At 35.9% G+C, this 11,357-nt stretch overlaps 2 protein-coding genes across 3 annotated transcripts; one reads left to right on the top strand and one right to left on the bottom strand.

The window, feature by feature from the left end:
* The first annotated feature begins 3,700 nt into the window (after positions 1-3,700).
* LOC103326020 (RING/U-box superfamily protein) lies at positions 3,701-8,632 on the top strand. 2 transcript variants are annotated; one of them, XM_016793235.2, is made up of 7 exons: positions 3,701-3,859; positions 4,053-4,113; positions 5,971-6,829; positions 7,155-7,534; positions 7,627-7,719; positions 7,931-8,098; positions 8,196-8,632. In XM_016793235.2, the coding sequence occupies exons 3-7, from the start codon at positions 5,989-5,991 to the stop codon at positions 8,343-8,345; spliced, it is 1,632 nt and encodes a 543-aa protein (XP_016648721.2). In that variant the 5' UTR covers positions 3,701-3,859; positions 4,053-4,113; positions 5,971-5,988; the 3' UTR covers positions 8,346-8,632. The 2 variants fall into 2 exon arrangements, with proteins under 2 accessions (XP_016648721.2, XP_008226444.2); XM_008228222.3 differs by having other exon boundaries at positions 3,702-3,859; positions 7,137-7,534.
* A 736-nt stretch (positions 8,633-9,368) lies between these two features.
* Positions 9,369-11,350, bottom strand: RABA1G (RAB GTPase homolog A1G). Its single transcript, XM_008228223.2, is given in 3 exon segments — positions 9,369-9,773; positions 9,776-10,185; positions 10,988-11,350. Coding segments are annotated over 3 exon segments (648 nt in total). The 5' UTR covers positions 11,206-11,350; the 3' UTR covers positions 9,369-9,753.
* Positions 11,351-11,357: the final 7 nt, after the last annotated feature.

Raw genomic sequence — 11,357 nt, 5'->3', positions numbered from 1 at the left:
ACATGATCCACAGACCTTTTAAATTTTTTATCTTTGTGCATGAATGTTTCTCAAATTTGGAATGTTCTTTGTGCATTGCTTTTGTCCATGCTCAAGTCTTCTGTAATCAACTTCTTGTTTTGACAACTTCAAGCACTTACACAGAAGGTGAAAATGCAACAGGAAACACTAAATTATAAAGTGAGATCTACAGTCTTAAGAGACATCATTAGCAGACTCATGACAGAATTACATTCAACCACTCTACACGTTGTGGAGAAGTTGTCCCTTCTCACTAAACAACTAGTCTAAACCGAACGCTGTTGACCCAAGCAAGCTTGTAGTTTTCTTTTTTCGTTTTGTTAATCGGATTGGAGGAACCGAACTTTGGACATTTTCCTACATCACAAAGAGAAATATCATTAGACCAAATAAGCTCGTAATCGATGTGGTAGTTACGACTTGATCTTCAGTGTAGAAATTCTATGGACAAAAGGACAACTCCACCATGATTTTGGATGCAAGAGTCATGTATCAATGCATAGCCCCCTGACTTCATACAATTGTAGATGAGACCTGTTTTCTTTTTTCCAAATATTATTTGCCTCAACTATTTAAAAAACTCTCACATGGCAAAAGAAATCAACGCATAGAGATTTGTATTTTGTTGCGGTCCAACATGCACGTAAGAATTGAATAATTAGGTTTAGTTAATTGTATATATGGAATTTTTTCATGAACGACAATAGGGCAGTTCAACATCAGCTTCTGTATCTAGCCTCTTTGATAAGTAATGGATGCAATTTAAGTATGCCTAAATTGTGGTTAAAAAAATTGAAAATTGGAAAGGTTTGGGCTGCGCGGCATCCTAAAGAAAAAATTAATAGAAAACAGAGGAATTATAGTGTTTTGAAGTTGGAAGAACTCTAATAAAATAAAAATAAATATAAGTTCAAGTTCATTAAGACGGTGTACTGTCACTGATGGATCCATAAACTTTTTAGCAAATGTGAAATTTTGGCTAGGATTTATTTTTTTTAAAAAAAACGCAGTGCAGCAGCAGACTAACTTTGTTGAGGTTTTTCGTCGAACATTTAGAGTGCACCCTCCAGGTTGAGCAGAGGCAATATGCAGCACCTATAATGACTTTTTCAACGAAAGAAAATGCAGCTATACCTCTTTGAGTATAATAATTGGATCTTCCTCCATATACATTAGAGTAGTCAAATATTTTGTAATAAAAAAAAAGGCATAACTTAGTTGAGTATAATAATTGGAAAGAAAAAAGGAAAAAGATGGCATTAAGATTATCCTTTCTTGTGGTTCATTTATCACCAGTATATTAAAATGGAAAGGAAAAAGGTACCAATGAGTATCATTCTTTCTGCAATATACAGAAAGGAAAGAAAGAAGATCAAATACTCAATTGGCCCACCACCACCTCCATCCTATTTTTTTGGGTGAGAACAGAATGGACCACATGACAAAAGCCAAAACTTTATCCCTATAATAATAATAATAATATAATAATAATAATAATAATAATAAGAAATGTAATTTACAACTCTAAATGTGAGGAATATCCTTTTGGCATTTTGAACCTTCAGTTTATGTTTTCTTATACTCTTTGCTGTACTTTTGGGTGATGTGGATTGTTGACATTAACTCTTGTGCCAATTAGTCCTTTTTTTTCTTCTTTCAATACAGTGCTAAATAATAATTTCTTATTAGGACTTTATTTGATATATATAATTTTACTGATTTTTTGGAATTTTTTAAAGTTATAACTGAATACAACGATACTTTTATAAGATTTTTAAAATTTTAATAAGATAGTCAATGAGGTTTAACTAGTGGAACGAATCGACTTGCACACATATTCGACTATAACACATTGACAATGTTTGTGTGAGAAAACCCTCCCTACTCTAATATCGTTTATATATATATATATATAAAAAAAATCATTTAAATACACTCAAACTTCTAAATTTGAGAAAAATATTTTAAATTCCAATGAATTTTATAATTCTTTCTTGACAAACTACCAGAATATTTACAAACTACTTACAATGAGCTAATAAATAATAAAATTTCGCTGTCACAAATCGAACTCATTACAGATATAGTATCGTCCTCGTCATTCATGTGAGTTGAATCTAAAACTTCCTCTAACAAAGTTGATGCAAATACCGCTAGTCCAAAATCAAACAAATTTCATATTGAAGGAACCTTTTTAGCCTTTTTTTTTTCCCTTTTCTTTTTCTTTGTCATCAGTTTGCATACCATAACAATAACATAAGTTGTTATGAGGTAAGTCAAAAACAGGTATTCCGACCCAAAAACCAGAACGGCGGCTTTTATTAGTGAAGGATGACAAAGAAGAAGCACAAGAAAAACGTTTGGCTTTTAGATGTTTAGGTCAACCAGAGTGTACTGCAAATGAGTTTCTAGGAAGTGGGTTTTATTGGTCACCAAAAATATTGATAATTTATTTATGTTTAAGATGGACTTAACCTAATGCCACCCTCTAAAGGTCCATCCTAATTCAATGTCATTGATAAAACTAATATCATTCTTTGATTAAAAAAAAAATGTCATTACCACGTGACTTGTTTTTGTTGACATGTGGATATGATTACCATAATTCAATCTCATCATGGTGGTGGTACCTGTCAACTATCCACAACATATATATTTAATTGATTAGAGGGGAAAAAAATAGAAGTAAGAGTTGAACTTTAATTGTAAATGAAAAAGTTTATATTGTCTCGATCAGTAGTAGATTTAGAATTTGAAAGCCGGTTGGGCGAAACTTACTAATGCATCTCTATACATAAATAAAAGCTTAACAAAAATAAAAACCACAAGTAAATGCAATACAATACAAAATAACACTATTTAAATCTAAAATTTTACCCTACAAGAAATTTAAAAGTCTTAAATTCTTCAAGCATCACTACATTATTATTATTAGTCAATTCTCTTTCATATATGTTAAATATATATATGTACCTAATTTTTTTTCTTCTTAAATTTATTGGCCGAGTGGCTGCCTAGTCGAAAAAGGGCTAGATCCGCCCCTATGCATGTGTGGCAGCTATTACCGAAAAAAAAGAAAAGAGAGAGAACAAAATACAAAGAGATAGTAATGGGAAAAACATGGGTGAATTGTATTATATTAAATTTTGATTATTTAAGAAAGTGTAAAACAAAGACTTTAATCCAAAGTTTACTTTAATTCCAAGATATATCTAATTGAAGCCACAAAATCAATACAAGTAGTTTCATAATTGATTTGATTAGTGAAAGTCAAATAATGGAGAGACTTTAGTCTCTTTTTTTACACTTTAATTTCTTTACTTAAAAACAAAGGGTGGAAAATAAACAGGTCAAGTGTGTGTAACTTGCTGCCTACAAGCAAAAGAAAACAGATGCAGGGAAGGTAAGTTCAATTTCGAATAAAAAATAAAAGAATTAATTCTTCACAAAATAAAAAAATTAACTAGATTTTAAACCCAATTAGCTAATAAAAACAGAACCACCTAAGCGTATCAGCTATATTTTCTTCTTCAATAACTGGATATGAAAAGAGGTGGCCAAAGAAAAACTGGAATTGAAAAAAAAAAAATAATAATAATTTATTTTCGGAAATTAAAATTACAAACGGTCAGAATTAGAAACTCAGAGCCGTAAAACCGTGTATAAAATAAATATTCCCTTTCTATTCTGTTTTCTGTGTATATAAAAGAAGAACATAGAATTTCAATTCTCTCTCTCTCTCTCTCTCTCAGTTATATTGAAACACAATTCTGTCTCTCTCTCTTTCTCCCTCAGAGACCCTTTTGATCTCGTTTGCTTTGATCGGTTTTTCGTTTGGGTGAGTTTTTTTATGCCAATTTCTCTATATTTTTCACAATCGCCTTTTTCTTCTTCTTTAAATTTTCAAGCTTTTGTGGCCGTTAGCGTTCAATTGGAGTTCTAGGGTTTTTTTTATCTTTCCGATTACAATTTCGACGATTTCTGTTTGTGTAATCTTGTAATTAAATTAGGATTTTTTTTTTCTTTTGCAGGCACTGTTTGAAGAAATCCGGTTCGTTCTTCGATTATAATCCCTTTGTTTATGACAATTAGGTAAATAATTTTGTACCAATTTTCTTTTAATTTAAAATTTTTTAAAATTTGTTTGCTCTTGTAATTATTTTTGTTAAAATGACTTGGGTATCTGGTTTTCCTAAAAAAATCAAAGAAACCATTAAAAATAAATGAAATTTAAAAATGCTATGATATAGAAATTGCCCCCTTTAAACTGGTATGCAGAAATCCTGGGTAGTTTGTGTAATTCTAACAGTACGTGAATTTATACAGGACCAGGTTTGTTGAAGTTATCGTTTATCTGTTTACTTTTGATTGTTGTGTTCTTTTCTATGTTAATATTAGATTGTATGGTATTCTTTGTTTTGTCTCCATGAGGCTTATTAATATACAACCTTTTTTATTATATATAATTGTTTTAATTGCTCCCTTTCCATAGACCTTAGAATCTCATAATATTAGTTCTCCTCAGGTATGCGTTTTTCCGTATCTGGTTCCGGATATTGCTTTGGAGTATATAGTTTGCGATGGGGTGAGGGTGGAGATCCTAGGTTCACATCTCCATTTAATAAAAAAGAATGTGTAGTTTGCGACCATGAGATCAATGCTACATTTAGGGCCCATTTAGGAATGCTTCTATTGGAAGCATTATGCTCATGCTAGAACTGCTTCTTTAGAAACACAAATTTTTTAAATTAAAAATTCAAGTGCTTTCTGAAGAGGGCTGCTCCAGAAAAACTGTAAAAAGTGCGTCGCTTTTGTAATTTATATGCACTTTTAAATTTTTCCGGCAATGCTAAGAAGCATTTTTGGTTATCTGAAAGCGGTTTTTGCCCTTCCAAAATCAGTGTTAAACATGCTCTTAATGTGCTTTGGTGGAATGGGGTTCTTTGGAGACGGGGTAATCATTAATGGGGAATGTTTTGATTTAGTCTGCAAAAAGATTGGAGGTACATGCAGGATTAGTTTGGACAAAGTCATGGACAGGACTTCTTTGTATGGTTTAAGAGAGATGATTTATGAAGGCAATAATATGTTGGTATACATTTGGAAGAGTGAGTTTTTTCTCCTAAAGTTCCTCGATCCTTGGAATTAAATTCTTTCAAGTGGTGCTTCTATATTATTTATCACTGTAATATCTGTAACTACATATTTTTGTAGTAAGAGTTTTTAATCAATGAACCTGTCATTCATTCTACTTTTAATATGGGGTGTAGTTGGTACCTTTAAAGGTTACTTGTGGTAGAGAGTTGTAAACCGAGAGAAGCAGAAATTATTATGTGAAGGATGCTTATTTTAATCATGTTTCACTGGTGATTCCTGATTCTCATTACCTTTGAAAGATACTGGACAATTGGATTTTCCAGTTTTGTGTCCGAGGCAACCTAAACTGTTTACATTCATCTTGAGGGGGTGGATGGATGGATCTGTTTTCTTTTTCAAGATAGTGTTTGCTGGCAAGGGTTTCCTTTATGCTTCTTTCCATCCCTGAAGGATTTTGTGGTCAATGTGATCATGTCGTTACAGTTGCATGAAATAGTCTTTTGTTTGACTTTCTATGCTGCTTTCTACCTGTTGAGTATCAAATTTCAGTCACCCATATTCTCAGTAATTGACCTTGATTTTGGAAAAATTAATTGGGAAGTTGATGAAATTCTACGGAATCTGTTAGATGCCTTTTTATTGTGCTATATTTGTGACTAACTGTCACATTGGTTGTGCTTAGTTACACGACTTGAACTTCCTAATCTGGAAGACTTTATAACCCTATTTTTTTGTCCGAATATATTATATATATATCTCTCTCTCTCTCTAAATGTTAGTTGTTGACTTTGGTCTATAATCTCCTTGCTACTCATGTGACTGATTTTTATAAAAACCTTGGTTGGAGAATAGGTATCACTTGTGACACCAATGGGGCAAAGAAACATGCTATGCCCTAGTCAGATGATTGATTTGGAAATGAATCAACAAGGGGAAGGTTATCTCTGTCCCCCACCCTCCATCCATTTCGGGGGCGCAACGAATATCCATCAACCTAATATTCACACAATGATAACAGCTTCAGGGACCAGCTTCGATGCCCAACATTTACCTGAGCGCTATGATAATGCTGCATTCTATGGGATGGCCCAGTACAGTGGTGTTCAGCATCATCATAATCTTGATTTGGGCGTCACAACTCCTTCCAACTATTATTATTCATACATGACCCCCTCATCGAGTTCTGGGGTGTTACCTGTTCCTCTGAATCATGGGGCTTCTGATCCGCTGCCATCTTCTAGCCATTATGGAGTCATTGGAGTTTCTGCAGATGAGTATGGCAGGAATAGTCGCATCATGGATGATGTCAGAGGTCCATGCAAGAGGAAAAATCCTGAAGGCCTACCAGGGAATTTCCAATATTTTAATGCCTCAGCAACCTCTAGTTCTTCAGTGCCTCCTTTGAATATAAGGAATCCTGATGGGGTTGCTGTAATGGATGCAGTAACCTTTGCCCTGCCTCAGTATGTGGGAACTGGCAATCTACCAATTATGGAAGCAGGACCTCAGAGTAGTATGAGGAATAGGTCAGCTACAACTGGGCTTGATTCTGCTATGACACATGACCATAACCATCTGAATCAAGGAAATTATGTGGGTCAGCGCCTTCAGCCGGCTGGAACTCTTTGGTTGGATCAACATTTAACTATCAACAATGGAGATGGAGGTGCTTCAGCCTGGAATCAAGCTCCTAATATTCCTTTTATGCATGGTCAGTACTTGCTTTGTATTTTCTTCCCCTGTAATTGGATTCCTATTTGCATCAATTTAGGTCATTCATGTTAGAAAGGTTGAATAAAGGTTGATCTCTAGAAGCAGTTGCCATCTCTTAAAGTAATGTAGGCCTTCTTTGAATGAAGCTCATGCACATATTTCCTTTTGAGAACTTGCTCTCAATGTCATGTCTATTTCCCATGGAAAATATTTCTGTTACAACTTATGGAGCCGAATTAAGAAACCCAAATGTGTTTTTGATTGGGATCTCTCTCTCTCTCTCTCTCTCTCTCTCTCTCTTACAGGGGGCAATGTCACTGTAGGTTCCATGGACAGTGCGAACATGGGTATGCAAAGATATCATGATTCATCTGGCAACAGAAGTTCCACCATTCTCCGGCATCCTCCTCCCCTCAACCACCGGCATCATAGTCAGCAAGTAGTAGCACCGCCCATGCAAGGATTAAGAGGCCACAATCTTAATTTTCCTCTCCAGGGAGCCACGACAGCTTCATACAGATTACCCACAAGTTCCTCGCGCAGCACAGTGAATCCTTCTCAGAATGGTTTGGAGATTGGTCGTCGGCAACCAGGACTTGTTCCACCAAATGGCTTCAGGATATACAGGCCTCACCAAGGAGTTACTCCTGAGACAGCTCTAAGACACCAGAACCTTCCCCACTTGAGAGTTCTTCAGGCTGATGTACTCTCTCTCTCTCTCTCTCTCTCTCTCGTTTGCCTATTGTGTGGAGTGGAAGAATATTTTGGCTGAACTGTTTTGGTGCTTTTTTGTAGGAGGGGGTCATAGTAGATGTTCCAAATTTTTATAGCAGCTTTCTTGACCAGCACAGAGACATGCGCTTGGACATAGAGGACATGTCATATGAGGTAAATTAACGAAGTTTGGTTCTTACCTACTTGTTCATATAGATGGATAACTCAATCAGGTAGATAAGAAAAAGATGAAGAGGTGCTTAGATAGATTCTTGAATATTTTTATGTTCCTCTTTGTTATTCTTACCCACTTGTTATTCTGTTATTCTCATGTTTATGCTGCCTCTGCAAAGTTTTAACCTGATATCTCCACTTTCAATTGCAGGAGCTTCTTGCATTGGGGGAGCAAATTGGCCATGTAAGCACTGGGTTGTCTGAGGAGAGAATTAAAAAACAACTAAAGACAAGGACTTATTTATCATCTTCTACAAATTTTAATCTGGAAGAAGCTGGATGCTCAGATAAGGAAGCTGATTCTTGCATTATATGTCAGGTATGATAAAACTCTCAGTCAATCACAAAATATTTTTTCGTCTTGACATTTATGTGCAATTGCTCAATTCACCATTGTTGCATTTGGGATTTTACAGGATAATTATAAGAAACGTGAGAAGATAGGAACTCTTCATTGTGGACATGAGTATCATGTGGATTGTTTAAAGAAGTGGTTGCTTGTGAAGAATGTGTGCCCCATCTGCAAATCTGAAGCATTGACGACCACCGGGAAGAAGAATGTATAGAAATGGTGTGACAGTTGAATGACAAAGGGCTTCCTTCCTTTGTTCTTCTACTAATTTTCTTTTGTTATGTATTTTTGTATATGCACTCAGCATATATATAAATATATATATATAAATATACTGACCAACAGTAACACCCTCCCAGCTCAATTATTTGTTGGCTTTTCAAAAACATTGGTCCTGTATCTATCAAACTTGTACAGACTTTTTTCATTTTTTTATAATTCAGTCTTCATGTGCTGTATAACTCTTGGTAATTATGCCACATTCTTGTTCATTTGTGTCAATGCTTTTTATTTATTTATTTATTTTTATAGTTCATCTTTGTCAATTCAAATTGATGGAACGCTGAATTATGATTAATTTAAAGTTTACACTCCTGTTGGGGTGGGTGATTTTTGGCTGTACTTGCCCTGCTACATAATTTGTAGGTTCTTTTTCAGGTCCATATTATTTTGGATCGTTTTGCCTTGTCTGATTCTTTTGACATGGTTTTGGCTGCCTATTAACTGCAGACTCAGGATTTTACACGGGGGTGTACTCCTCTATAGCACTCATAATGACCCCTCTCCTGATAGCACCCCCTCTAGGGACAGAGGGATGACTGCTATGGGGAGATAAGGGATATGCACCCGGGGACGATTAAGTTTCTTTCGTAAATTAGACAATCTAAGCCCGCCACTATGACTTGCAGTAGATGGCTTATAACCTGTAAATCTGAGAATCTACATTAAACTGCACGGTACTTTGTTGCAGAAGATAGAAACAGAAACAAAAAGCCAATAAGTGACTTTAATGTTTCTTTTTGCTCAATGGGAGTAATGTAAGTCCGATATGCGAGAGAAGGATCATAACTTTTATTGTTAAATTTCTTCTCTTTTTCATTGGTTGGTTTTGGGAAATAGAAATGGTGCACCTATCATCTAATTAAATCTATCGTTCTTGTGAAATATGCCCTTCAAATTTTCTCCGGTACACCTATCATCTAATTAAATCTTGTATTTCCAAATACACGACCAGCAATTTATTCGAGCCATGAAAGGGGAGCTAATTCATCATACATTTAAGATTTAACTAATCATCAATCAGATACAAAAACAAAATTATCCAGAAAATTCTTCCTAAACTAGAGCAACCAAGTACAACAAAAGATAAAGAAACAAAGAAATTTTACGGGGGAAGAGCAGGGGTAAATAATCAAGAAATTGACATAAGATGGAAGCTGTGAGATTTCTTTTGAATCCAAAACTATAAGCCAACCCCAGAAAAACTCAAGCACTGGAAGACATGACCATACAGTAAAAAGTTCATGAGAAATTCCATGAGTAGCCAGGTAGAAATCCCGATACTTTAGGGGCAGCAAAATGAGAAGACGACATATTTGAGCTTTGACCTGTCGCCCTGGTGATTAGGCAGAACAGCAACCAGCTTTTTAACAGCTGAAACATCATCCTTGTTTCCAACATTTATGGTTTGTCCCTTAGGTAGTGCTGCAGGATCATCCCCAACCTCAAGTGCTTTCCGGCTAACTACATGGTATATTTGTGTTAGGACCTCAGTGAATGCATTTTCAACGTTCATAGACTCAAGTGCTGATGTCTCCATAAAGAAGGTGTTCTCTCTCTCAGCAAAGGCCTTAGCATCCTCAACAGAAACAGCACGCAAGTGACGCAGGTCAGCCTTGTTACCCACGAGCATTATCACGATATTGGAGTCTGTATGATCCCGTAGCTCCTTTAACCATCTTTCAACATTCTCAAATGTAACATGCCGGGTGACGTCATAGACAAGCAAAGCACCAACAGCTCCTCTGTAGTATGCACTTGTAATTGCACGGTACCTTTGACAGGAAAAAAATGAGTAATTATTCAAACTTCAAAATTCAAACAATCATCATCAGAACCAAGACCAACATGAAATAAACAAAATATTTTTATTCCTCTGCAACTAATTATCTCTCAGGTACTGCTAGTCTGCTACCAAATAGGTTCTGAAACACATAGTAAGATTGTATCTCCTTCATAGAAGGAAACCAATAAATACTCAGTACCAATACAATTTCAAAAAAAAAAAAAAAAACTGTTCAGAACATAGAGGGGCAACAGAATCTCTTGTTGGATCACACTTGGTGCGCATACAAGACAAATTCGGCGCACCCAATAACCTACTTACAGGGTTCAACAGTTGATCCTTCTGCTATGAACCAAGCAGAACTAAAGAGTATTATGTTCAAGCCTAATGCTTTGAGATTATATATACCTCCAGAAAGAGAAATTGCATCCAACTACTAAGCAAATGAAGTCAAACAGATGGTTGGCTTCCAATAACCAATGTATTGCCATAACCCCATAATGTACATTTTCTTAATATGGCAAGTTATATTACTCAAGCCAATAAGTAAAGCAGTGTTCTTACATCAATATCAGATTTTCCTCAGCATCCCAACAATAAAAAAAACCCAATTCTATCAATAGATCTCGATTCATTAAAAGACCAGGAACTATAAACATTTCCTTCCCTTTCCCTACATTTTCTCAGCACCCAAACGGGCAAAACCAATTTACCCAAATCCTATACGAAAACCAATAAACAGAAAAATTGACTGAAATCATTGAAATGGGAAAAAGGGTGCAAGTTTATACCTTTCTTGGCCGGCGGTGTCCCAAATCTGGGCCTTGACGATCTTCTCATCAACGTGGATGCTCCGAGTGGCGAACTCGACGCCGATGGTAGACTTAGACTCGAGGCTGAACTCGTTGCGCGTGAACCTGGACAAAAGGTTGGATTTTCCAACACCAGAGTCGCCTATGAGCACCACCTTGAACAGGTAGTCGTAGTCGTCATCTGCTCTGTAGGCCATGCCTCCTCCCTCTCCGCTCCAAATTCGACTCGCGGGTTCGGTCTGATTGCCGGGTCGGATCCGAAATGGGTCGCCGATTTATATCAATTGGAAGAGCGACTCGGACTCGGAGACATGGAATGAAGGAGGACTTGTGAGGGAGCGTGTGAAAA

Source organism: Prunus mume, linkage group LG3 (assembly GCF_029339155.1).
Source record: "Prunus mume cultivar Tortuosa linkage group LG3, ASM2933915v1, whole genome shotgun sequence".
NCBI classification, from domain to species: Eukaryota; Viridiplantae; Streptophyta; class Magnoliopsida; order Rosales; family Rosaceae; genus Prunus; species Prunus mume.
The sequence above is the reverse complement of the archived record's forward strand: the minus strand, read 5'-3'. Positions and strand labels throughout refer to the sequence as shown.

What these genes read in the sequence shown, in the direction of transcription:
- LOC103326020 (XM_008228222.3), top strand. Translation starts at nt 5,989, where the DNA reads ATGGGGCAAAGAAACATGCTATGCCCTAGTCAGATGATTGATTTGGAA. An exon ending in TAATATTCCTTTTATGCATG is followed by an intron (nt 6,830 to 7,136) that starts GTCAGTACTTGC and finishes TCTCTCTTACAG; the next exon opens with GGGGCAATGTCACTGTAGGT. An exon ending in TAGAGGACATGTCATATGAG is followed by an intron (nt 7,720 to 7,930) that starts GTAAATTAACGA and finishes TTTCAATTGCAG; the next exon opens with GAGCTTCTTGCATTGGGGGA.